Source organism: Dicentrarchus labrax, unplaced genomic scaffold, assembly GCF_905237075.1.
Source record: "Dicentrarchus labrax unplaced genomic scaffold, dlabrax2021, whole genome shotgun sequence".
Taxonomy (NCBI): domain Eukaryota; kingdom Metazoa; phylum Chordata; class Actinopteri; family Moronidae; genus Dicentrarchus; species Dicentrarchus labrax.
The window spans coordinates 10747095-10771452 of NW_026136707.1; the positions used below are offsets into that span (position 1 = coordinate 10747095).

At 39.9% G+C, this 24358-nt stretch overlaps 2 protein-coding genes and 1 long non-coding RNA gene across 5 annotated transcripts; 1 reads left to right on the forward strand and 2 right to left on the reverse strand.

Annotated features, from left to right (window-relative positions):
• Positions 1-161: 161 nt before the first annotated feature.
• On the forward strand, positions 162-12760 carry si:dkey-283b15.2 (neuronal pentraxin-2). Of its 3 annotated transcripts, none has more exons than XM_051405323.1 (9): positions 162-240; positions 630-1562; positions 1664-1869; positions 3522-3618; positions 7021-8033; positions 8994-9486; positions 10450-10697; positions 11162-11341; positions 11610-12760. In XM_051405323.1, the coding sequence occupies exons 5-9, from the start codon at positions 7347-7349 to the stop codon at positions 11817-11819; spliced, it is 1818 nt and encodes a 605-aa protein (XP_051261283.1). In that variant the 5' UTR covers positions 162-240; positions 630-1562; positions 1664-1869; positions 3522-3618; positions 7021-7346; the 3' UTR covers positions 11820-12760. The 3 variants fall into 3 exon arrangements, with proteins under 3 accessions (XP_051261283.1, XP_051261285.1, XP_051261284.1); XM_051405325.1 differs by having other exon boundaries at positions 8997-9486; XM_051405324.1 differs by lacking the exons at positions 162-240; positions 630-1562; positions 1664-1869; positions 3522-3618 and adding an exon at positions 3961-4026.
• On the reverse strand, positions 1830-2780 carry LOC127366451 (uncharacterized). The gene is made up of 3 exons (XR_007885313.1): positions 2391-2780; positions 2096-2252; positions 1830-2006 (listed from the first exon to the last, which is right to left on the reverse strand). It is a non-coding gene; the product is annotated as an uncharacterized LOC127366451 (long non-coding RNA).
• Positions 12761-14068: 1308 nt separating the features above from the next.
• cyth2 (cytohesin 2) lies at positions 14069-24039 on the reverse strand. Its single transcript, XM_051405898.1, has 12 exons — positions 23844-24039; positions 21163-21313; positions 20591-20657; positions 20390-20508; positions 20116-20196; positions 19780-19892; positions 19211-19359; positions 18987-19098; positions 18240-18316; positions 17482-17553; positions 17209-17363; positions 14069-17061 (listed from the first exon to the last, which is right to left on the reverse strand). The coding sequence occupies exons 1-12, from the start codon at positions 23908-23910 to the stop codon at positions 16974-16976; spliced, it is 1251 nt and encodes a 416-aa protein (XP_051261858.1). The 5' UTR covers positions 23911-24039; the 3' UTR covers positions 14069-16973.
• Between the last annotated feature and the right edge of the window lie 319 nt (positions 24040-24358).

Genomic DNA, 24358 nt, shown 5'->3' on the forward strand with positions numbered 1-24358 from the left:
GCAGAATAACAATGAGCCAACGGGACCTCCTCTGAATGGGAGCAGGAGGAGAATAATGACTTGAACTTTTTAAGCCACAGCACAGGCAGGGCCTATCACTGGCCTACATACACCCGGACCATCACCGGGTTCCGGCTTCTCAGAAGAGGAGGAGGAGGAAGAGGAGGAGGAGGAGGAGGAGGCCCCTGCATGGACCCCTTCATCTACTGCAATAAACTCCTGGAAAGATTAAAGGATAGGGTAAGAAATAAAAAGGTACAGCAGAGGAGAGTTGGAAGTGTTTAGGGTCAATTGTTTTTTTTCTAACACAGTGGTGTACTTTTACAATTTTTAAGTACTTGACTATTTTCATTTTGTGTTACTTTCTCTTTCTACTCCACTACATTTAGGAGTCCAGTGTTGTACTTTAAGCTCTACATTTAACTACATTTACTTGATAACTTTAGTTACTCTGCAAATTCAGATCATTAACATAAAATATAAATCAGCTAATAAACTATAATATATTATTAAAGGTTAAGCTGCTAATAACTGTTAAGTTATATTTTTACTTAACGTAACTATTTTCAGTAGTGTTGGAAAGTAACTAAGTGCATTTACTCAGATTCTGTTTTTATGTACTTTACCAGGTCCATGAGGGCTTCCAGCACAACTCCCACCACTCTCAGAAAACTTTGACCAGAAGCCAAAAGGATTTTTTTTTTTTTATTACTTCAATTAAGTTCTTCGGTTATACTTTCTGTACATTTTATTTCCAAACATGCAATTTAATTTGGTCTTTCAAAGATGTTTCTACATTGACAGGAATAAAAATCTAGGAGGAAAATACGAAAACCTTTATTTATTTATTCTAGAAGTAGTCAAACTGTGTTTAAGTGTTTTAAGCAGTTGATTCAAGAGTTTAAACTCCCCACTGTTTGCTAAAACACAGGCTACGTTCACACTGCAGGCACAAGGGACCCAAATCAGATTTGTTTGCTCATCTGAGACTCTGATCAGATTTTTTCATTACAGTGTAAAACAGCACAAAACACCTTTTCGATTCTGATTTGGGCCACTTTTATATTTGGTCCAAATCAGATAAAGGTCTTAGTGTTTGCAATGTGTGAACAGTTATATCAGGATTAATGTGACTTTTATGTCACTCTAGATCTACATTGATCACTTCAGGACTCTGACCTGTTCACACTGGAATCTGATCTGGGCCACATTTAATAAATAATGTGAACAAACAAAATCAGAACGTACCCTAATTTACTGAATAAATAATACTTACTTAATACTTACATACTCTTCAACATTGTACTGTTTATTGCACTATATTTATTTGGCAGCTACATTTATACTTATTTCACAGTGACATAAAATAGAAATTCAGGTGTCTGACTGAAGTTGTTTTTTGTTGCAGTTGCAGGTTTTTCCCAGGTGGTGGTGATAGTGTGACATCACTTCCTGCAGCGCTTCCCCTGCATGAGGTTGAACAGCCAGTGTGGTGCAACAAGTGAGGACTATAAAGTTACACTACAACAGTAAAACTGTATCTGTAAGACCAACACAGGCAGGTCGGAAACTCATAAATCACAAACATCATTTATAATGTTTTGAATAAAGCCAATAAATTCAGCACAGCAACCATGTGAAGCATCAATCTGTCTATCCTCAGGTGTTACTCTGCAGTCAGACCTTACCTCATCACTGCAGCACATCGCCTCTCTACACAATCAAAACCACTACAGTATTAATGGACATCAAAAACCAGATCAAAGTGTCTTTACTCAGTCCAGGACCAACATCTCTCCCTTCAAAAGACGAGACGTCACCCTTTTTCCGTGATCATGGCAGCCTCCAGTTTTCCAGCCAGCCAGCCGAGTGAGTTCTGTGGGGTTCTGGGTCACTTGGTTCAGTGTTGAGGGGGAACATTGGAGCGTCTGTGGTCTCGTGTCCTTGGACCTGAGCCGCAAAGCTGTTTGTGTCGGCTCACTTCCTCAGGGCCTAATTCACACGCACTAAGGAGATTGAAAGACAGGAGAACTCGGCTCAAACTGACCTATTAAACAATAAAAATGACTTAAACACATCTCTCCCATCTATCTACCTTTCACGTTATCACACTGGGATAACCGGTTGAACACAGGCGGTATGTGACAGCGACATGTCTCTAAAACAGGTCATGTGTTGCCTGAATCAGGATCACTCAGCTGATCTTTATGGGCTGCGTCCAAATGTGTCAAACAGCGTCTCAGATTAACATCCTGGAGACACAGAGGAGTCAAAGCTCACAGCAGTGTAGCCACATGTGGGCGAACACTCTCTTGAGAGGTAAAATCAAACCAAAACAATAAATGAGAAGTATCTAAGTTCTGAAAGTACAAATATTTTATAATACTTACTCTCTTCTGGAGGATCGCTGATAAAGTAAATCTATGTAAAAGCCATCGTCTCATATTGATTTCCTTCATTAAGCCTAAAAGACAAGTGAGAAGATGTTGGTAAAAGTGAGTTAAACACAGATTTTATAATATAAGAGAACTGAATTGAGCACAAAAAAGCTCCAGCAATATATCATACATAATAGCACTGTGACAGCATCATATTCATTTGGCATATTAAAGCCTATAATTGACCCCAAAACACACTGTGAGTATTTGGGAAATTGGGAATTAGCACAGAGAAACTTTCCACGTTCAGCAGATTAATGTAAAAACATCCTCCTAGTGTCAAACATACATCATCCTGCAGAGTGAAGCTCAAACAACCGACAAACATATTTTTTTGACTGGAGGGGGTCAGTCAAAGTATTTGACCACAACATATACATCATGTTCAGACACTTCTGGGAAATTCTAAATACATTAAGATGTAATTATACACAATTCAATTCAATTCAATTTCAATTCAATTATATTTGTATAGCGCCAATTCATAACAGAAGTTATCTCAGGACACTTTTCAAATAGAGCAGGTCTAGACCAAACTCTTTAAAACACAAAGAGGCAGACAGCGTAAGAGTCACAGAGCCAGGGCCAGGAACTTTAACTCCTCACCTTATTCACTCCTATTTAATCCGTGTGTGCGTGTCCCATAAACTGAAAGCACAATCAGGCTGGTTTAGTTCAAGTTCAAATGTACTTTGTATAACTGCTCTGATTGTTTGACAAACAGTCTTAACTCCAGGTCTTCCTACTGACTTTTATTCTACTGGCAGAATCAATTTTAGAACAAATAAAACACTGACAGATATACGAAGACGAGAGAGAGAGAAAAGTAACTCTAAGATATTAAAATTACTACATTACTCCTGTATTAAGCACTTATCTTTGAGGGTTTTAGTCAGACACCCAGAGGCCTCCTACAGCGGTGGTGCCCGTATATATATATACATGCTGATGTGTTTGAACCTGTTATCTCATGTTAATGTAAGTAAGATAAGATGTTTCTTTATTAAGCATAAGTGTCTGATCCTGTAATCAACATGCTGGCTCCATTGTTTGTGCGCTGTGTGATTTTCTTTGACCTGAAAGGAGCCATCTGCTGTCCCGCTGCCGCCTCTGTGGCTGTCAGTCAGACTGGAAGAGACGAGGAGTTAATCAAGCCAATTACTCCCGTGAGGAGATCTAGGTGAGCTCTGTGACGTTGCATTAGAGGAGTTGAGCCAATGATGCCCTGATAGAGAGGGTAACTGTAAATCAGAGGTAAATATTAAAAACAAAAAGTTGATGCTGGTTGTCACATTTGGGGTAACATCATCAATGATCAATCTATACAATCCGTACAATAAGAATAAAGATAGTGGGGCAGTGAGCGGGGTGCCAAAAAGTCAAGAGTCTGACAGGAAAAGAGGTGTGGTCTTCCAAGAAAAACACAACAAAGCTGAAGGAGGGAGGAGAGGAGGAGAGAAAAGAGAGGTAGAGACAATGACAGAGGGATAGAAAGCGTTGAGCAGTAAATCTCTCTCAATCTCATCAGTGTGCGAGGTCGACTTACTCACTACAACAAGTTCACAGCTGCACTCACAGGGACTCCGAGGTAAGGCGCTTTTTCAAATGTTCATTTAACTAGAACTGTTTATGTTGTTCTTATTTTAATTCATTAGTTTAAATGATTTCAGTGAGATGTAATGAAGAGGCCACTTAAGAACCACACTGGGGTTCTTTATTTATCCGTTTAGAAGCAAATAAAACAACCACACAGGGCAGAAAAAGCAATCTTGTTAAAAATATTATTATACTAGAATATCATTAAAATATGACGTGAAATAACTTTGTATTTAAAACAGCGTAACCTGCTCAGTTTGCATAATGAATCTAGTAACAGCTGTTTTGGGATTGTTGATGTCTGTAACTGAAAGCATTTTTTTATTATTATTATTTTATTATTTCTTTCTGCAGTAACTCAGTTGAGACATCCCCAGTGATGTGGTTGTCTGTCACATCTGACTGAATTTAATTAAAAGACAGAATCAGATGGATGATGAATGTAAATGTACATTAATTTGGCTCTATTCATCCCAATACTGATGGAAAATATTTAGATTTATAGATAATTTATGTGGTGGTTTCTTAGTTTCCAACAAAAATGAAGTAATCTTAAATAATTTAACATTAGAATTAATTAAAACATATTTAGTTTGATGGATATTTAAGGTAAATGCTTCAGAAGGGTTCATTTCCAAAGAAACATTTTGATTTATTTTCCTAACTCAAGTTTGTTTGTTTTTTGTGTTTATTTCTGGGTTAATCTATAAACTGTTGATTGGTTATTTTGATATCTCAAATTCTTTTCCGAATAATTCAAGAGAATATCAAACTGCTGTTGGTTTATTCATTTTAATATCTTCATTTAAATATCACATATTTGAAGCTGGCCATGACAATATAGTGTGGGTGGATGTGATAACAGCGACACTATGTTTCTTAAGAGAAAAACAAATATTAAAAAAAACACCCGTTTTCACCCCAAATGGACAATGTGACAACTAATGTTGAGTTAGATAATAAATACATTTAATTTAAATGTTTCCTCTGATAATTAATTCTGCATCTTGCATTATTCTTAATGTAGGGGTATATTGTACACGCACCAACTACACTCTTTATTTAATATATAAAAGCACATACAAAAGATAATATACTGCATAATATAGCAGCAATGAACAGATAAACTATATGGATTGTAAATGTTCAAATGTGTGCTGTTTTGGCGTCACACAGGTTTTAGTAAATAGGCATTAAAACACTAAACACAATAAAGACTAGCAAGTGCGAACTCAAATGTAACTAATGTGATTTACAAGGAAAAAGACTTCTCTTAAACTTTGTGTCTCAATAAATTCTGGGAGAACCAACCACTTGCCAGAGAAAATTATGTTGACATTGATCCTGTAATGCACCAGATTATTATAGTTTAAAACGCCCTCCGTTATCCAAAAAACAATCAGTTTGTTTCCAAATAGAGGGCGCTTTATTTTGTCAGAGTCAACAGTATTTTAATCACAGGTATAACTGCAGTTGTCAGTTTTTAATTTGGCTCTAATCGCACTACTTAAATATCCACCTTGACCATATGGTGCAGGGATGGTGCACGACCCCAGTGTTCACCATGGATTACCGTGCGCGCACGCACACACACACACACACACTGAGGAAGCCCACTTATCTCTGGCTAAGGTAGCACAACAACTGCTTGTAATTAGGTTAATTGAGTGACCTGTGGGTGGTAATAAACTTAGGGCTAAACTGTGGAGATTGGGTGTGACACGGTTCGGTACCTCGACCATCTGTCTCTCCTCTAAGCCCCGTAAATCACAGCAGGAACTGCAGACACAGAACATGTTTCAGTTCAGAGGTTGTTTCCCCTTTATAATGATAAGAACATTATTACAAAGAGGATTCTCAATTTAAAAAACAAGGAATTATTGTTCTCCAGTTCCTGCAGCTCAGTAAATAATCATCAGCTTCTGAGGAGATTCCCATGAAGGCAGACATGATCTTTGACAAATGTCAGAGTATATATGTATGTGTTTCTTCACTCTGTTTCATTATTGATAAAATACAGTGAATCATGTATGAACCATCACACAAACCCACACACACACACACACACACACACACACACACACACACACACACACTGTAGAGGCTGGTCGCTGCGAGCAACAGGTGGTCAGCGAGGTTTAGCCGCCACATCACGTGCGTGCCATTTCCAAATGCCGACCCCGTATAATGAGAGATATGTTACAGCACTCAGCGAGGTCAACAAGCCTTTATGATATAGAGACGGGGAATATAATATGGACAACACTCAGTGTCATGTTTAGTGATCATTTCAGTATCCAGAGTATATTTCCATGTCTTAAATATGTAATTTTAACTTATTATTAGTCCCCTATACAGTTTTTTATCATCATCCTTGAGGTCAAAGACTTAAATAATCACCAAATTCAACTCATTTATTCAAGTTAAGTGGTTTGTTGCTCCACAATGTAGCCTTCATTTCCTTCCAGGAAGTTAAAACAACCAAAGTAACTCACACTAAAGGTTCCAATAAAAGTGTCATCGGCTGGTTCGGTCAGGATGTCACACCTCTGATTTGGACTAATCCTTGTCTGGACAGGCGCTGGCACATGCCTGTGCCATGTAAGGTTACTCGTCAGACAGACCAGGCCGGGGACGTCACGCTGAGGCGTTCATCCCCCATCACCTCCTGTTGAGATCTTAAGACCTTCATATTTGTCAGCCAGGTCTAAAAGTGTCTCTTCTCACTGCCCCTATTGTTCAAGAGACCTGACACATACTACAATGTGTATACAGATAATGGGCACTGGAATAAAATATATGATAGACCTGGAAATATAATGCAATGCAGAACAACACAACCACCACAAACTAGAGCCTTATAGTCTGACAGCATCTAAACAAAAAGATGAACTGCCTTGTTTTACAGGTGTTTATATTATTGTGTCCACCCTCTGTGGATGCTGCTAGCAGACCTTTATCTAAAATCTGATGTTTTGTTTTACAGGTTTATTCTATTCCGGAGAGAGAGAGAGAGAGAGAGAGAGAGAGAGAGAGAGAGAGAGAGAGAGAGAGAGAGAGAGAGAGAGAAGAAGGCGACATCCAGAGTAAAATAAATTCCTTTGTGTGACAAAGAAAACATTTGAAGACAAAACTGTGATTTCCATTTGTTCCTCACAAAACAGTGGATACTCTGTGGATGGGAATCTTTGTTATAGTGCTCCCTGATGTCTCCTTCACAACAACAAAGAAGTCAACACAACCTTTACTTCAACTGGCATCACACATTTTGAAGTGAAGCCAAGCTCCTTAGTCTTACTGGCTGAACTGTGGATGGAGATCATGAGGAACTCTCAGTCTCTACACCTGTTCCTTGTTCCCATTTTATTTTCTTTACTTTCACTCTTCTGCCCTGCATCTGCCAGTTCAGGGTCTGAGTATGGCTACGGAGCCCACCCACGTTTTGTTTGCACCCCTATTCCCGTGGATGCAGACCCTGCCTGCTTCCCTGCAGCGGGTCCAAGCGCAGGGGCAGCAGGGCCCAGCGGACCAGGCCATCAAAGTGCACCTCCTGCTGGCTGGTGGGGGGCGAGTGAAGAAGCCAAAGCCACCATCCTCCACCTCAGGGAGAGCCTTGTCCAGCAGAAAGAGACCATCCTGGACCAGAGGGAGACCATTAGAGAGCTGACGGCCAAGCTCACCCTGTGCGAGGGCCTGGGACGGGGCGCGGCGCCTCACGACGAGCACCACAGCACGGCCTCACACTCCCATCACGCAGGGGTGGCCAGTCATCACACGTACACTGACAACGAGCACTATAGCAACCAGCAGGGTCACCATGGAAACGGCAACCTCATACCGGACTCACCTCACTACCCCTCCACGGGGGGGCAACGATCTGATGGAGGACACAGCAGCCAGGGGAAGGATAAACATGTGACACCAGGGGATATCACATCATCACCGGAGCAGATGGAGAGGATGCTGGTGGCGCTGAAGGACAGGCTGGACAACCTGCAGGTGAGCAGCACGAAGAGGGGGAAACTTTTAAAACTTTGCATTTGGAAATAAAGATAAAAACTTAAAGAAAAGAGGAAGAGAACATAAAAAGAAATGAGATAAAAGTAAATATGATACAGTGGAGGGATAAAAAAAAAAAAAGAGCTGAAGGAAGCTTGTGATGCCCATATATGGCTTTTCCTTGTTTGGACACTTTAATGCTGCTGTCACCGGATTGTTTGTTGAATAAACAAGTCCCAGGGCAGTGTGACCACTAAGTACTTTAGACAAAGGAACAATGAATTACTTAATTGCATAAAGCCACTCACTACATTAGAGAGAGTCACTCTGATGTCCCTCAGTGGACACCTCCGAGCAACAACAGGCTCAGAGGTGGACGCCACTGATAAGACACTCTTGCGTAAGGTTACACTGGACCGACTGGGCACCTTCAAGTTTTGGTGGAGGTCTTGATTTCTCTTTAGTCAGTCACTCTTTTTACTCTCTTGGTACATTTATCCTTCCTCGTCTGCTGTCTCTCCTCCTTGGATCGAGATCACAGACAGATGTCGGGAGCTGTGGCGTGTGTAGGGGGGGTTTGGGACCGTGGCACGGGTCTAACATCGGCAGTAATTATCGTGATCTCCCTTGACAGACTGATAATCAGGCCACAAAGCCTGGATTACCTGAGAGGAAGAGGAGCAGAGGCAGATACAGGAAGACATATAGACCAACAACATACTATATTGAATACTGAATTTGACTTTGGGAGATTATTAGTAGATGTAAGAAGTTCAGAAGACACACAAGAGCTCTCTGATGCTTGAAAGTGCCTCAGATCAGATCAGCAGATGCTCACATAAATCCTTGAGGCCAGTTTGTGCCAAAGCACCACTGATGTCTTTATCCCCTCTGTTGTAAATAGGGACAGGAAATACTCGTTGTCAGGACCTCACCTGTGTGTTTTTCACCTCCCTTTAGCAGAAGAGGAACACATCCATCACCTACTCCAGCTCCCTGAAGGAGCTACTTCAGAGGAAGATCAGCGCTCTGGAGCAGCAGCTGCACCATCGCACCTCCGCCCTCAGCAGTTCGGACCATCACGACGACGACAGCAGCAACAGGGACGACGGACACCACCATGATGATGATGAGGCGGATGATTATGATGATGATCACCACGGCGACGGACACCACAACGATGGCGGTCACAGTGACGGTGGGAACCACACCGACCATCGCGACGACAGCCACAATGATGACCATCATGACGTAGATGGTGACCGTGACGACCACGATGACAGCCACCATGTTGATGATGATGATGATGATGATGATGATGATGATGACCACCACAGTAATGAAGCACACAGTCACAGTTACCTTCCACACACAGGATACAGAGCACCGGGGCCACATGTTGGTTTCCACTCAAACAAACTGGAAACGATGCTCAACCAGCTGCACCTCGCAGGTACACGACCACTGCAGAAACTTTATAACATGAGTTTATATCAGAGAGTTATGTCCAGTTAATGAAGCAGTGTTTGGTGTAAGTGTACGTGGGGAATTCTGTAGCTGCATGCTTTCCCAAAGAGAAAGAGCTTACAAGATAGTACAATAATCTATATTTGTAATATAAATATTTATAATCTATTTGGATGATCTATTTTTAAGACCATTGTATGTGTTTCTGTTATTATCTTCTAACATTCATAAAAGGGCCACAGAAACTGCTGTTAACAAAACAATCTGATGATCAAATCAGCTACTAAATGGACGTTTGACAACTTTGATTGATTTGTAAACAGCCTTGTCCAAGGCAAAAATAAACTTCGAATTTAAATACATTTTAAAGCCAACATGTATGTGATGTTCTTAAATTACTCAGACATCTACTATCAACTCATTCTGCTGAGGAAGCTCAGGATTCGTTAGAAAGCTCCAGAACAGAACAAACTAAATGGACCTTAAAAAGAAATGTTACCACTTTTTATGTGGATGTCCAGTCAGTGTGGATGATAAATCTAGTCATGTTCCTCAGTGTTGCAGTGCCTACGCGTACCAGGATGCATTGCACACGAGCTTCGGATGCCCATGCCCACTGAGCAAGCTAAGTTAGCTGCTGGGTGCTAATCAAGGTTACTTGTTGCCAATCAAATGAATTCCTGCAGTTTGACCATTTCTTTTTTAATTTCAAGCCTCGAGCTGAAAAAGCCTGTAGTTCTTTCTCGACACAAACTACATCGCTGTACGTCAAATGACAGCGCTGGTGCAAGAAGAACAGAGTTTGCAGCTATTTCTAATATATCTTAATGTAGCACATATTGACTAAATATATCATCAGCACTGATTGAACCATATAAAACGTGGTATATTTACCTTGTCATAACTTTAGGTTTTATCAACGTATGTTGTTATTTTTCTTCCAAAACAGGATCCAGCGAGAAGAAGACTCCTGACGCCTTCCAGATCAGCTTCCCCATGAGAACCAACTACATGTACGGGCGGGTGAAGAGGACGCTGCTGCAGGAGATCTTCGCTCTGACTCTGTGTCTTCGGATCAAGGCAGGCGTGGGTCCCGGCCTGGGGACACCTTTTTCATACTCAGCACCCGGACAGGCCAATGAACTGGTGCTGATCGAGTGGGGGAACAACGCCATGGAACTGCTGATCGATGACAAGGTGAGGGAGAGTAACAGTGTGAAAGACCCCGTCCTCACAAAGCAGACTGGCTGAGTTTATTAATGTTGAACCCTTAAAAAATATATCTTTTAAGTATTATTTATCCACTTTGATTGTTATTTAATCATGAATATGTAATGTTAGAGAAATACTTTCAAAGCCAAGTTGTCAGGGGACACACGTAGTCGTCTTTACCTGCCCGTTAAATGGCTTCAAAACATCTTAAGTATAACTTTACAAGCGGATGCAGTGGTGGGACAGCAGGGACTGCTGAGCTCCCTCTTAATGTGACCTTTAACGAGTCACTGAACATTTATTTTGTGTTTGAGAGGTTCATTGTGACTTATACCTTTTAGTTAAATAGGAAGCAGATCTCACAGAGACATTTGCCCTGTTTAATAAAAGCTACAACAACAGGATGTATTTATATTAGTGTCTCACCATCTTCACTATGCGACCTCCAGGCTGTGCCGCTCCCCCTGTCTCTGGGTGATGGGAAGTGGCACCATGTGTGTGTGACTTGGTCAACACGGGATGGACAGTGGGAGGCCTACCAGGACGGAGTACAGAAGGGGTCCGGGATAAATCTTTCCCCCTGGCACCCTATCAAACCTGGAGGGGTCTTCATCCTGGGACAGGAACAGGTAAAGACAAAGAGATTTCTTCTCTGTGAAGATAAACTTTGCAGTCTAAGAAGATACCAATGTGTGAGTTCAATGGGAAGGAGCCATTAAATGCAGAAGAGGGGGAGAGTTGCTAGACAAATACCTGTTGTTAAATCCTTTTTTGGTTCTTAGTGGCATTAAGTTCTTGTATCTGAGCACCTATTTCACATATTAAATCGTTTGGGAAGTCTTTATCCAGTGTTTTCTCTTCGTCGACACTGACTGTTCTTTGTTCCCTCTTCTTCAGGACACTCTGGGAGGCCGTTTTGATGCCACTCAGTCATTTGTGGGTGAGATGTCGGACCTGCACATGTGGTCACATGTCCTGACTGCCAGTGACATCTACAGCCTGGCCTCCTGCGGCAGCCACCTCAGAGGGGACGTCATCGCTTGGTCCGAGGCAGAGGTGGAGCTTCATGGAGGCGTCTCCAGATACCCCTTTGACCCCTGTCACTGAAAGGCCGTAACACCAGTGAAGAACTTGGGAGATATCCTGGAAACGTACAGAGAACATTTATCACTTATTAAAAAAGGTGAAAGAAGGAAACAAAATTCCCGTCGACTTTCAGGATGATCGCTCAGTGGCACCAACTCCTCCAAACTCAGCATCAATGCCTTCCTTTAAACTTAATCAGTGACTTTTTTTCTTAGAGAAGAAAAACAAAAACAACAACAAAAAAAGTCCAATTTGTGTTTACAGACACTGTGTAGGGACTTAATGGTGTTGGCCTCTACTGTACTCATGAGCTGGTGTTTTATGTTAAACAGACCAATGCTGTATGTGACATATTGTCATATTGTTTATAAGACTGTGATACAATTAGCAGACCTTACGTGGGTTCTGTTGTGGTGAAGTGACAAACGTTGTTACGTACGTTAGCTAGTTTTACTAAATGTGCTGAGAAATCCATTTGTAATCTTTTTTATAAATGTTTCCACGGGAGATACAGCTAATTTACCAAAGAAAATGTAGAAATTGTTTTGTGTCATACGATCTGTGTGAAATAGATAGATTGGTGTTTTATTTGGAGGAAGAATTCAGTGTTTTACAGCTATGACATGGACTATTGGCATGATACTGTGATTCAGCACTGCTGCTTTAAACTAATAGAAAAAGTTTATTATGCATGTTTTTTAAAAGGTTTTTATCTACAATGTATCTGTTTCCTCGCTGATCACTTTTCCCTCTCCAATAAATTAGACTTATCTTTTTGAAATGATGTATTTTGTGTGATCAAGTCATTGCACTGTGGCTTTTTATTTTCTGAATGATCTCGCCTTGACTGTATATTTGTTATTGTACTGTATATAAAACAATGAATTTAGGCCGGGTTCGATCTTTGACCTGTTGTTTTCTTCTTCAAATGTTATGACTGTAAATAAAAGTGTGATGATACACGTCTTTAGTTTTCATTTTTTGTGGATAATCAATCCCAAAATTAAAGACAGGTCAGCAGGAAAACTGATATCTCTGTTGGGATGTTAACAGATTATAATGGGTAGTATTAATAACTTTAACCAGTCAGACACACATTCATAGTGCAGCAAGTATAGGTACTGAAGTCATTCAGAGCTACAGAGCGCTGTAGTTTCTACCCACAATCCATCACTCTGATGGACAACAATCCCAGTGACTTAAACACCCACTGTATCTGTAAATTATTTATTTGTGTTGTTGATATCATCACTCAAAACACACCTATGCATCCTGTGCATATTGTATATTCGGTCAAATCCACCTACCTCATGCACACAAAACAAAACTGTACACCAATATTTATTCCAGCATCCTCTGCACCATTGCCTTACTGTCTACACATGTTGTTTTTGTTGTTGTTTATATGTCAAATTCCTTATGCGTTCACATACCTGGCCAATAATTCAGCTGCTTCGCTGGTTTCGCGCAGTTCCGGGACTTTAAGTACAAAGACCAGAGAAAAAAAACGAGAGACTGGAGAGATATAATACAAAATACCGGAGTTTCTGTTGAGGTCTGATTGAACTCAAACACACACACACACACACACACACACGGTCACTGGGTCGCTAACTGGATAACTTTAGTACAGTTGGTGCTTCGGTTGTTCGGCACGAATAAACACAGCAATTAAAATCGCTTCTTAACTCACCTTCAGACTGTAGTGGTTACAGTGGTTACAATATAATAATATAATAATTCACAGCAGCCACGTTAACATGTAATAGTGAGGTAATCACAGGTGTAACTTAAATTAATTAAGGCCGCAATCCATTTAGTATAGCAGAGCATTACCAGTGACAACACGTGCACAACAGTAACACTGACTGTTTGACCTGAATGGAAATGAACCTTAATTATTGTTATTGCAAACACCTGACTACCCTTCTATTTAATGTTAAAATGGCTCCTGTGAATATATTCATATCTATATTTATATATATTTATGTCTGATCCAATACTTGTGAACCTAGAAGTCATTAAGTTACATCATCTGGGGTCTATAATATTACCTCTGTCTGTTTTGAGAGATCCCTCTGCTGCTCTTCGTGAGGTTTAATACGTTTTTCCTCATTTTAATTGAAGGAAAGAGATTGCTGTGTGTTCAGATTATAAAGCTCGTTGGGTCAAACTTGTGATATTAGACTATAGAAATAAAGTCGACTCAACCTCCCAGATAAAATATAAGACAAATATCCAGAAGAAATAAAAACACACAGGAATCCATCATCTGTTTACCTTTTATTGTTACACAGTAGTTTACTGGCACCAATGTATCGTGGTTTTCCTTTTGCTACATTTACAGATGATCTATCCATCTTCACCTCACAGTAAATAAAAAATAAATAAATACAAAATAAACACATTTTCTGAAAAGAGGTGGGTGTGGGGTAACAGGAATCAGAAACAGAGGCCCAGTTTCAAACTGATCATTTCAGTGTTCATTCGTTTGTTCTAATGGAAACATTTGTTTGTCCCAACTGTTTATTTTTTTTTTGTTTTGGCAACTTTGCACTTCAAGAATTCCCAGAAAGCGAAGGCCTCCAGAAAGCCTGTATACTGTGTAGAAGCACTAACATGGAGATATAAAGTCAAGAACTTTATCAGGTTTATGAAGTCAGAGAGTAGAAGGCAATACTAGATTTGTATTCAGAGGACCTATCACTTGCTGTGTCTTTAAAACAAGCTTCTGATTACAGAGAAAATACCCCATTCAGCTTCAAACAACATGATCTTTATCATCAGGTGGGCAAATAAAGCTCAATACAGTACATGCTGGTCAGAAACTATTGCTGCTATAGCTGGTGCTGACCAGGTGGTGGCGATACACAGTATTTCTACACAGTTCATCCTTCAGCATATTGCAGTGTGTGTGGATCACCAGTGGAGGGTGCTACAGAGTATTGTCAGTCAAAGTAACAGCATTTTCTACAAAATGCTAAAATTGATAAAGTGCAGTAGACAATTATTTTTTTTTTTTATTACTACCATCTAAAAATGCCAATTCAATAAACTACTAGAAATGAGTTCATGAACTGGATGTCAAGCAAATCTATCACTGGACACAAATCTAAACTTGTTACTGATTCATTACATCTGAATATTTTTACTATTACATAATGAATCAAAGCTTTGTTAGTGTTCCTTGTTTTGTCGTCTCCATTTTTAATGTATGATGGAACAGTTCAATTTCGACTTGTGAACTTCTCCTTTACACTCTCAAGTGGACACTGAGCAGCCAATGAAGTAAAAACAACTGGACGTTAGTTTAATAAGAGTGAGATTGGTTACTGCTTGTGCTTTACTGAGTCTGTTTTACTCCACAAACCAACAGGGTGGTCTGGAGATAAACCAGACTACTAAACATCTCCTAAAACATCTTATTAATGATTAAGACAATTTACTCTATGCATAAATCAACTTTCATATCATATGTCAACAGGGAACACTAACACTTTTCAAATCAGTGCACTAGCATGATCGGCGATGCGTCAGTACCTACGACGCGACGCCTCAGTTTTATCAACATGCAGTCCTACAGTAGCTCGTACAAAAATCAGATTTTAACAAAAGATAAAGAATAAATTAAATCATTTCTATGTGTATCGTAAACAAATATGCTAACATCTATTTACAAAAAGTATACATTGTAATGAGCTGCCTTTGTGATTTGTTGAAACTCACGATAGCGGACAGACCAGGCTCTAACAGTTAAATGTCTGACGTGGTTATTACTCGTGAAAGAGATATTTGTCTTGTAGTGTTGCGCAAGAAGGAAAATGATTTGTGGCATGCGAGAACATTACATCTGAGGACGTGGTGATCGTTGCTCAGTATCAGTGTTATAAAAAGGATTTGTTAACAAGCTTCCAGAGTGGATCAGTTTTCTCTGCTATTGCTCAAACATGTTAGGAAACCTGCCAAAGAACACATATATTGTCTCAGCGAGCTGAAACAAGCAGCTATCTGGAAGGAGAGTCGCGTTTATATTTGTCTCCGTTAAATCTGCAGGTAAAGCAACCGTTTCGCTTCGAGACCCGACCAATATTTATAGTTCAACAGTAACTTGCCGATAAAAACCTAGTGTCAATATAATGAATGGTGACGTTTGCCTCACATAACGGTTACAGTATCTAAGTGCAGACAGTAGTAATGTGTATTGAAGCCATTAAGAGTACCATAGGAAGCAATGAGCACATCTCAGTAATCTGAAATCATTTCCTGCTGCCGTATCTTTGTGACTTAAATGGATTCCTCCATCCCATCTGATCAACACTGACTGAAAACTAAGTGTCTGAATAGTGAGTTCACATTTTGTCTGGTGTAAGCACAATCAAGGCAATTTCTCTTTTAGGCAGCATCAATAAATATGAAAGAAGACTTCATGAGAACTGAAGCTGCTTACTACCCCAGAATAAGACCATATTCACACTAATGCAGATAGATATTCACAAGATAGCCGTTCAGAGGATTCTAGACTGGAGTAGTCTAAAAGTCCACTGTACATATTGAAAAGGCCAAAAGAGAAATATTCAGCCAGCAGTCTTACACGTTTCTGCTGAGCAACTGTCTGTGGAGTCTAAGGAATTGTTTGTGGTTTACAGCGCAACAGTGAAGAGGGAAGTAGGAATGAAAAAGGACGCACAAACGCCTGAGATCACGACAATCATAACATTTTTAAATCCTCCATTTTCCCTGCGTTTGCAGATTCGACCACATTCACTGAGCCGTTTTTTTTTGAGAAGTTGTTCGAGTGTGAATGAAAGGGCAAAACATTAGTGTGAATATGGCCTGAGAGAGGTTTCACAGTTCACTTAAATGCTGAACGCGAGAGGAATGTGGTGAGACGACGGGACAGACGGTGTGCTCTGGCTGTGGTGTGTCGGGGTGGGGAGAACAGCAGTAGTGTAAGAACCGAGAGAAGAGGAGGCAGCCACAGAGCTCTTCACTCTGAATGTGGCTCTCAAGAGTCTGGTAGAGAGGATAGCCAGGAGTCGGGTGAGGATGCATTTGGGGGTAATAAAAACGTATGAACAGGTGGTGAGGAGGATGGATGAGAAAACATGTGTGTCCAGTGTTGGAGGGAGAGAGGAGAAGGACAAAGGAAGACAGGGAGAGAATGGAGGGAGTAATCTACGGTTGTTCCTCCTTCTTCTTCAGGGATATACGTTTCTTTCTGGCTGCGAGCATTTCGTAGAAGGGGTCAACACTGACAGCAGATCTGTGTATGTGACAAATAAACATTAATGAGTGATTTAAAAAGGTAAATTAACCATCCAGACAGCAGTTAGGAAATAAAATTACGATTACCCAGCAGGCAAAAATGTCTCACTGGTCTAACTACGACCACCATGGGCCATTTACATACTTGATGCTGTGGATCCATTCGTCCTTCTCCTCGGGTGTGGGGGCGGAGATACGGTACACCATGTGGTTTCCTTCCACTACTCGCCCATCAGCCTCCGTCTTACACGCCTTAATCAGCTGCCCACGGTTGTTGGGGATGTACAGCTCGAAGCAGTTCTGTTGGGAGTGGGGTAAAGAACATTGGCGAAACAATCACAATGTACAATAAACTGAAAAATTATTAATATGAGAAGTACATTTGGTCAATACTGCTCGGCAAAAAGGCAAAACTTACAGGTTTTCTTGGGTCTTCTACCTCACGGATGCTAAGGTTTTCCAAGGGAATAATACCTCGCGGTTCCTTATCCTGTTAGTGAAACACACAATCACAGCAGATTAGAAGAGAAGAGTTGCAACATGCAGTTTTATTCTGTGTTTTATAGGAATTTGAGAGTGCAACACTGTACAGAAATCCAACCAATCTCAGCTTATTTCTGTACAAGCTGGTTCAACTGGGGGAAATTGCAAGTACTTTCAATGCCAGCTGTTTACACTGAAAATATTAATCAATTAATTCCTAAAATGAGAAACTCGGTTATAGCTGAAATTAATCTATCATCTTCTTCTTAGTTGGATCACTTACAACTAGCTTCTCAGAGATCAATTGTATATTCATTATTTCACTTTTTAATGCGTTTTAGAAAATGTGTTTGGCAGTTTGTCTTTGATAAGTCGTCTCTTGTGACCAGACTGACTTGCGTCTCTTTCGTCTTTACTGTACATGGGCAACCAAACCGGTTCCTCCTCTGGGGATTAATAAAGTTATGCATCTAATCCTTGAGTTGAGTTACCCAACCTCCTTGCAGACAAAGTACATTATTACTAAAGTTTTGCAGCAGCATTGCAATTCCCACACATACCACATTTTACTGCAAGATAACACAACGTCATGAATTTTATTGCAATTTTCTCTGAAAACCCAATGTAAACACAACAACTTCATGTTAGGACTGTTTAATGCACTAGATAAATAAAGTGGACACAAAGACTTACTGTAGTGTATTCAAAGTAATAAAGGCAGTTGTCTGTGAGAATGAACCATCGCCTTTTCCAGGTTTTCACTCGTCCCCCTGAAGAAAAGGAGCACAGCCACAACGATGAGTGTGGAGGAGGAAAAAGGTTCCCTTTGGGGGGTAAAAGCTTTACAATCTCTACCAGTTTACAGCTACCTACGTGGCTAATTATTATTACAAGTATATAACTACAACAACTCTGTAAGTACATACCTCCTGAGAAAACAAGCAGCGGCAGTAGAGGGTGGAAATCACAAGGAAGGAGACAAAAGGGACCAGAGGATTTAGAGGAAGACGGGGGGCAAATAGAGAAAGAGAGAGACAGATGGGGAGGAGGAAGAGAAAGAGAGGGAGATTATATTAGTGACACAGAGATCACAGGCCCCGCCATGCAAAAGAAAACAATCCGATTTTTAGACTGCTGTGACGCAAGAAAGTGAGTCTCTTGTCATGCTATGGCAAACTTCAAATGCCACAACACGGTGAGCTGACAATTCAAGTGAAGGCAAAGAGCCAGCACACCACAGAGACAGCAGGGCAGATTCGTCATAGCACAAAGCCTTAAAAGAGTACAGTGGCACACAAATCACTTTCTGATCTCAATGGAAATGTACATGTTCTGACATATGCAGCATTGACATACTGGATTTGTTAAATTGTACGAAATCAGTGTTAAAGCGAACATGTAGAAAAGCAAAGCAGAAAGTCCTCGATGGCATCATCTCACCAAGTTTAAGAAGCCAGCCCTCTCTGTCGGGGTTGAAGAAGGTGTGTGTCAGGTCGTTGCCGTCGTCCTCAGGGATCTTGAACGGCTCGTTTTTAATGCTTTCGTAGAGATTCTGGAATTACAGATAAGACAGTAAAATGAGCTCACTATAATATCTTTACTAGGTTCGTTTTAATTGTAACTTATTCCTCTCCAGAGAAAAGCAACCTAGAGTTTTATCTTACTCTGAGCAGGTCCTCAGGCAGGTCTCCCCCCTCGTTGATGCCTCGGTTCATCGAGATGAAACGGTCCAATCCGGGTTTGTCCCTCACATTCGGGTTATGGAGACTTGTGTTCAGCATAATGATGGCAAATGACAGCACGTAACATGTGTCTGCAAACAGGAGAGACATGCGAGAGAATACAGCAGCGTTGAGTTTGGTTCTGCACAAAGATTCAATTTAATAATTTAACAAATGTACCTTAATATCAGAAAAGAAAATCAAAAACAATTGCTTTCGATCCTGATCCTTAAAATAAAAACAATGTTCTACTACTGTCAAACAATTTGAGGAAATAATTACTGAAAACAAAAACACAAGAGGGTTTGACTGAAAAGCAGTGTTTATGAATTGGCAGACTTTGTAGGCTCACAGGTCATTTCTGGTAACTGGCTTGTTGTTTGCGTGAGTGCCCACCTTCTGGGAAATGTGTCTTCCTGTGATCCATCGTAGGAAAATTAAGTTTGATTTAAGGGGAAGGCTACACTGTCTGCTGTACAAGAAATACTGAGGAATTGTGAGTTTTTGTTTACCAGTGCTCTGGAAGACGCCGGGGTTGCAGTGGCAGTATCTCTGAGCAAAGGCCTCCATCATTCTGTCAATCTTCTGGGCTTCACCAGGCAAACGGAAACTCCACAGGAACTGTCTGCAAAAAACAGGTCGAGGTTGAGGTCAAGTCAGAGAACAAATTCTGCAATCAAGACAGAGGTTTACAGTCATTACTGCTCTCTTATACAATTATTTATTTCCCTCCCTAACCTGATTTAACAATGAGAGTGGGACTTTCCATTGTCCAGAAGGCTATGGCACTATTCAAGAGATATTGTCCTTGGTTCAAAACTAAAAAACACTGCAAACACACAGTTTACCTGAGGGCCTGGACAAGGTTGAGATCAGTGAACTCGTGGAGGTCAACGAAAGCCTGAAGAACTTTGATGTTGAAGTCATCCCTGAAAAACAGCCCCACAGAGAGAGAGAGAGAGAGAGAGAGAGAGAGAGAGAGAGAGGGAGACAGAGAGAGAGAGAGAGAGAGGGAGACAGAGAGAGAGACAGAGAGAGAGAGAGAGAGAGAGAGAGAGAGAGGTTACAAATGGCTGATACACAAGGAGAAAAGGGACAAAAAGATATTTTGAGACTAAGCACCTTTCTCCAAGGTAATCTCCTATAGCAGTCTTGTTGAGGCCCTCTCCTTTGTAGAGGAACTGAGCGATGTCCTCTGGAGTGTGTCTGAGCAGGTCATTCTCCACCAGAAACACAATGCCCTGCAGAGAGAGGGGAGAGTCTGTCACCACACAGCTAAGAAAGAGTGATGAGCAGACACGTGCAAGTACTGAAGAGTTTTACCTTTTTGGGGTCCATGTTGAATTTCTTCCTTCCCATTGCCACATGTCTGCTTTTCTGTAGAGTTTTACTGCAGGGAGAAAAATGTTTGAAAAAAAACTTGAGTGCTTTTGCAGCATTCAAGTCACATTTATTTGACAAAAAAGTTCAAACAGTTTTTCCATGTCGTCGTTATCACTTTATCACTTCATCACTTTAGACAATTGTTAAACAATAAAAGGCTATTTATTAAAAGGAAACAATATCCAACAATGACAACACTTGTATTAATGTGCAGTAGTTTTAAGCATTAGGTGATGTGAGAGGAGGAGCAAGCACTGCAGTAAAATCCAATCTGACATGTTTGTAAAAGCTGTTAAACATATGCTGAACATGGTGATGTGAGCAAACACCAGTAAGAGTGCGTCATTGGTTTGATAACGTCCACAACATGCAGCAACTACTCAAGTGATGGTGGATTGAGAAACGATGATTGGTCAATCAAAGCCAACTCAAAGTAATTTTGTTTGTGCAAAACACCAAATCCAACATTGTTTGGAGTAAAGTATCAATGTTACTGTGCATTTTCTCCTTACCTGCCCTCTGTGCTGGTCTCCAGTCCCTCCACCTCCAATATTGCCTCTCTTAATTCCTCTCTGAGTCTCTGGATCTCCTGCAGCAGGACGCCCTTCCTCCTACGGATGTCCTCCAGCTCAGAGCGCTCCTCTGGGCTCAGGTCTACTGGGACTGTAAGGGAAGAGAATAAGAATGACTCTATTACTGCTGCTGCTGCAGATATAATAAATGGTAGCGGTGCCCAAACAACCCACGGCAGACTTATTAATAACATAAAACCCCATCAAATACAACTATTTTGAGAACAGTATTGTTACTAAACTTGGTAATGACTAAATCCTCCTATCAATATCTTACAATAGAAAGGAGTGGGGGAAGTAGGGTTGTAACAGTAGTTACTGAAGTTAGCAAAGTGCACATAAAACATGTATTGGAAAAGCAGTGGGTGAGGACGTTAAGACAAAAGCTTTTTCATTTTAATCAGAATCAGAAATACTTTATTGATCCCCGGAGGAAACGTGTTTGTTACAGCTGCTCAAACTGCTCACACAATGTTAAAGAATAGAAATTATAATTATATTACAATATCTAACACAATATATGTAGAATAGGCATATAAGTAAAAAATAAAAATAAAAACAGAAATATAATAAGAGCCTAAATCAGAGTTATTACACATTTTCAGATATTTTGCCATATTTTCCTCCTTTCTTCCCTACTCACTAACATCTCCTTATTGCACCAATCTGTGAAAATAATACTGAAAATCATAATCTCATGGTCTGTTGTTGCAATATAATGTATGAGAGCATTAACTCTGCCCCAGTTACTCTACTAATATAGCAGACAGCAACACAGACATGCTTCTGTAAAACTCAGTCAGACAAGCAGATTTAAATTAAAGACGCCCGTCTGAAACATTCTTCCCACAGATACACTACTACACTTAAGAGTGAGAAACATCTGTGGTTTGACTCTAAAAGTTTAAAGCTTGGTTAACCAAAACCACACAAAGATATTTTCTTGTGGAATTGAGCCGTGTGAGGAGAGTTCAGCCACCACCACAATATAACAAAGATGAAAGCTTTTTTATTTGTGTTACTCAGAATGAACCGTTTTCATTGCAACTATTAACTAGTAAAGAAGTATTCCCTGTAAAAAGAGCTCAGTCGGGTGTTATTATACTTAGACTGAATGGCAATTGTGTTACTCCTCCATCATTCACTTGATAAAAGAACTAAAGGTCTCTGAACAGACTAATGCAACATCGTACTGTGCAAGTACAATGTATTTAGTGGATGTTGGCATAAGTACACTTTATATTATTTATATGACATAAAATCCTTGACAGAAGCAAATATATCTAAACAGTTTTAGGCATGTAGCTTAATATGGCATTAAAATGGAGGACTAATATTGACTTATTAACAAGACATATTCTAAGGTATTTCAGCAATGATAAAATCATTTTCACAGGGTTCATCAAGTTATTTATTAGTTTGTTATTTGCAATACACTTGATTATTATGTTATTCTTGTAATTATTAAATAATTATTTGTCTTAAACGCATTACTATTTAATTTCTGTCAGCACACACTGTGAAATATGTTTATATTTACAGTTAGTTTGTATATAGACTATTATTATCTTATTATATCTCTTAGGCTCTTATATTTCTATTCCCATGTATATTTCTAATATTTTACTTACTTAAATGTATAGATATATACATGCATACATACATTTATATTCTATATCTTGTGTTGGATATTGTAATATAAGTATTATTTATATTCCTTAACATGTGTGAGTAGTACAACTGTAACAAATTTCCCTGTGAGGATCAACAAACTATTTCTGATTCTGAAGTTACAGTTTTCTAGAGTCATTTGCCAAAACTTGTTTGCTACTACTGTTTACTCAACATATCAAGTGACATTTAAAAAAAACAAACTGCAGTGTATATAGTCTCTAAACCTTAAACCATGAAGCGAAAGTTTGAATCAACATCTCTCTATTAATCCAAACATAAGTCTAAAAGGTGGGTGTATTGCAGGGCTGTTAAACTAGATGCACCTAATAAACTGCCCATTAAATATAATGCTATGTCCGATGTTAGACGTATATCGCACCAAATATCTTTTAGTTACATATTTTGATCAAACCACTCAGATCTAGAGCTCGAGGTAGCCTTATGTCTGATCTGAGCCTCCCAGAAACATTGTGTTTACTCTGCAAAACAAACAGCTGCTCTAAAACAGCCCCAACCACGCCCACAGTCTGGATTAAATGTTCAGTCTGATTCATGCTACAGCAGCCAGGGTACCGACAACGGGAGGTGGGTGGTTCCGGCTGTAAAAGCAAAGCCCAATTTTAACAATCCCTTGTGTAACTCGGAGGCTGACGAGGGTTTTAAATAGCCACCGACGTTAGCTGAACTGTTAGCACCGAGCACACAGAGAAATAATCAATATTTAGTTGGCGTCAGGTTACGCTAATGCACCTTTATGGGTTATTTTAACTCAAATGTGGTTTCCTTGCACACACGTACTACTCGTAAGTGACGGTAAAAGCTGCATGTTCATTCATGTTCATTCAGACGTTCAACGGAATGATCAGGGAGTCACACCTGAGCAAATAAAGTAGCCACAGTTAGCTAGCGATAGCCTGTGCGGAGAGCTAATGAGTAAGCCCACTTACTGTAGTCCAGCTCATCCATTTTTGGCGCTTTACTTTTAGGCATAAATATTTCAGAGTCGACTGTCATTCAATATCAGAAAACAAGGGATATATGTGTAAATATATCCTCAAAACTAAAGGGAAAAAATAGACAGCCCCTGGTGTCGAAATGTTGGGCCGGAGACAAAGAAGGTGGCGACACCGGAAACGGTGTCAGACTTTCGGGTAGTCTACTTCCGGTCAGTTGTTTTTCAAAATAAAATCAGTTATATTTAGTTATGATTAAGTTGGACAGAAATGCAGAAATATCAGTCGGGCTGCTAGTTTTTGGTGAAACAGCGATAGGTTAGTGTTTGATTTATTTAATATTCACTGTTGCTGTTCATAAACCTTACTCACTTTATACATTTTATAAGAAGTACTTTAAAGTATCTGATTGTTTGCAGATAGCTGCACACAAAGGAAAATTTTAATAAAGGTATAACATAATATATATATATATATATAATTTTTTTTTTTTATTTAATGGATAACTG

Coding starts and splice junctions, on each gene's coding strand:
- si:dkey-283b15.2 (XM_051405323.1), top strand. CDS start 7,347: ATGGAGATCATGAGGAACTCTCAGTCTCTACACCTGTTCCTTGTTCCC. Junction 8,034..8,993: donor ACAGGCTGGACAACCTGCAG/GTGAGCAGCACG, acceptor ACCTCCCTTTAG/CAGAAGAGGAACACATCCAT. Junction 11,342..11,609: donor TCATCCTGGGACAGGAACAG/GTAAAGACAAAG, acceptor CCTCTTCTTCAG/GACACTCTGGGAGGCCGTTT.
- cyth2 (XM_051405898.1), bottom strand. CDS start 23,910: ATGACAGTCGACTCTGAAATATTTATGCCTAAAAGTAAAGCGCCAAAA. Junction 20,658..21,162: donor GAGACCAGCACAGAGGGCAG/GTAAGGAGAAAA, acceptor TTCTCCCTGCAG/TAAAACTCTACAGAAAAGCA. Junction 20,197..20,389: donor GGAGATTACCTTGGAGAAAG/GTGCTTAGTCTC, acceptor GCTGTTTTTCAG/GGATGACTTCAACATCAAAG.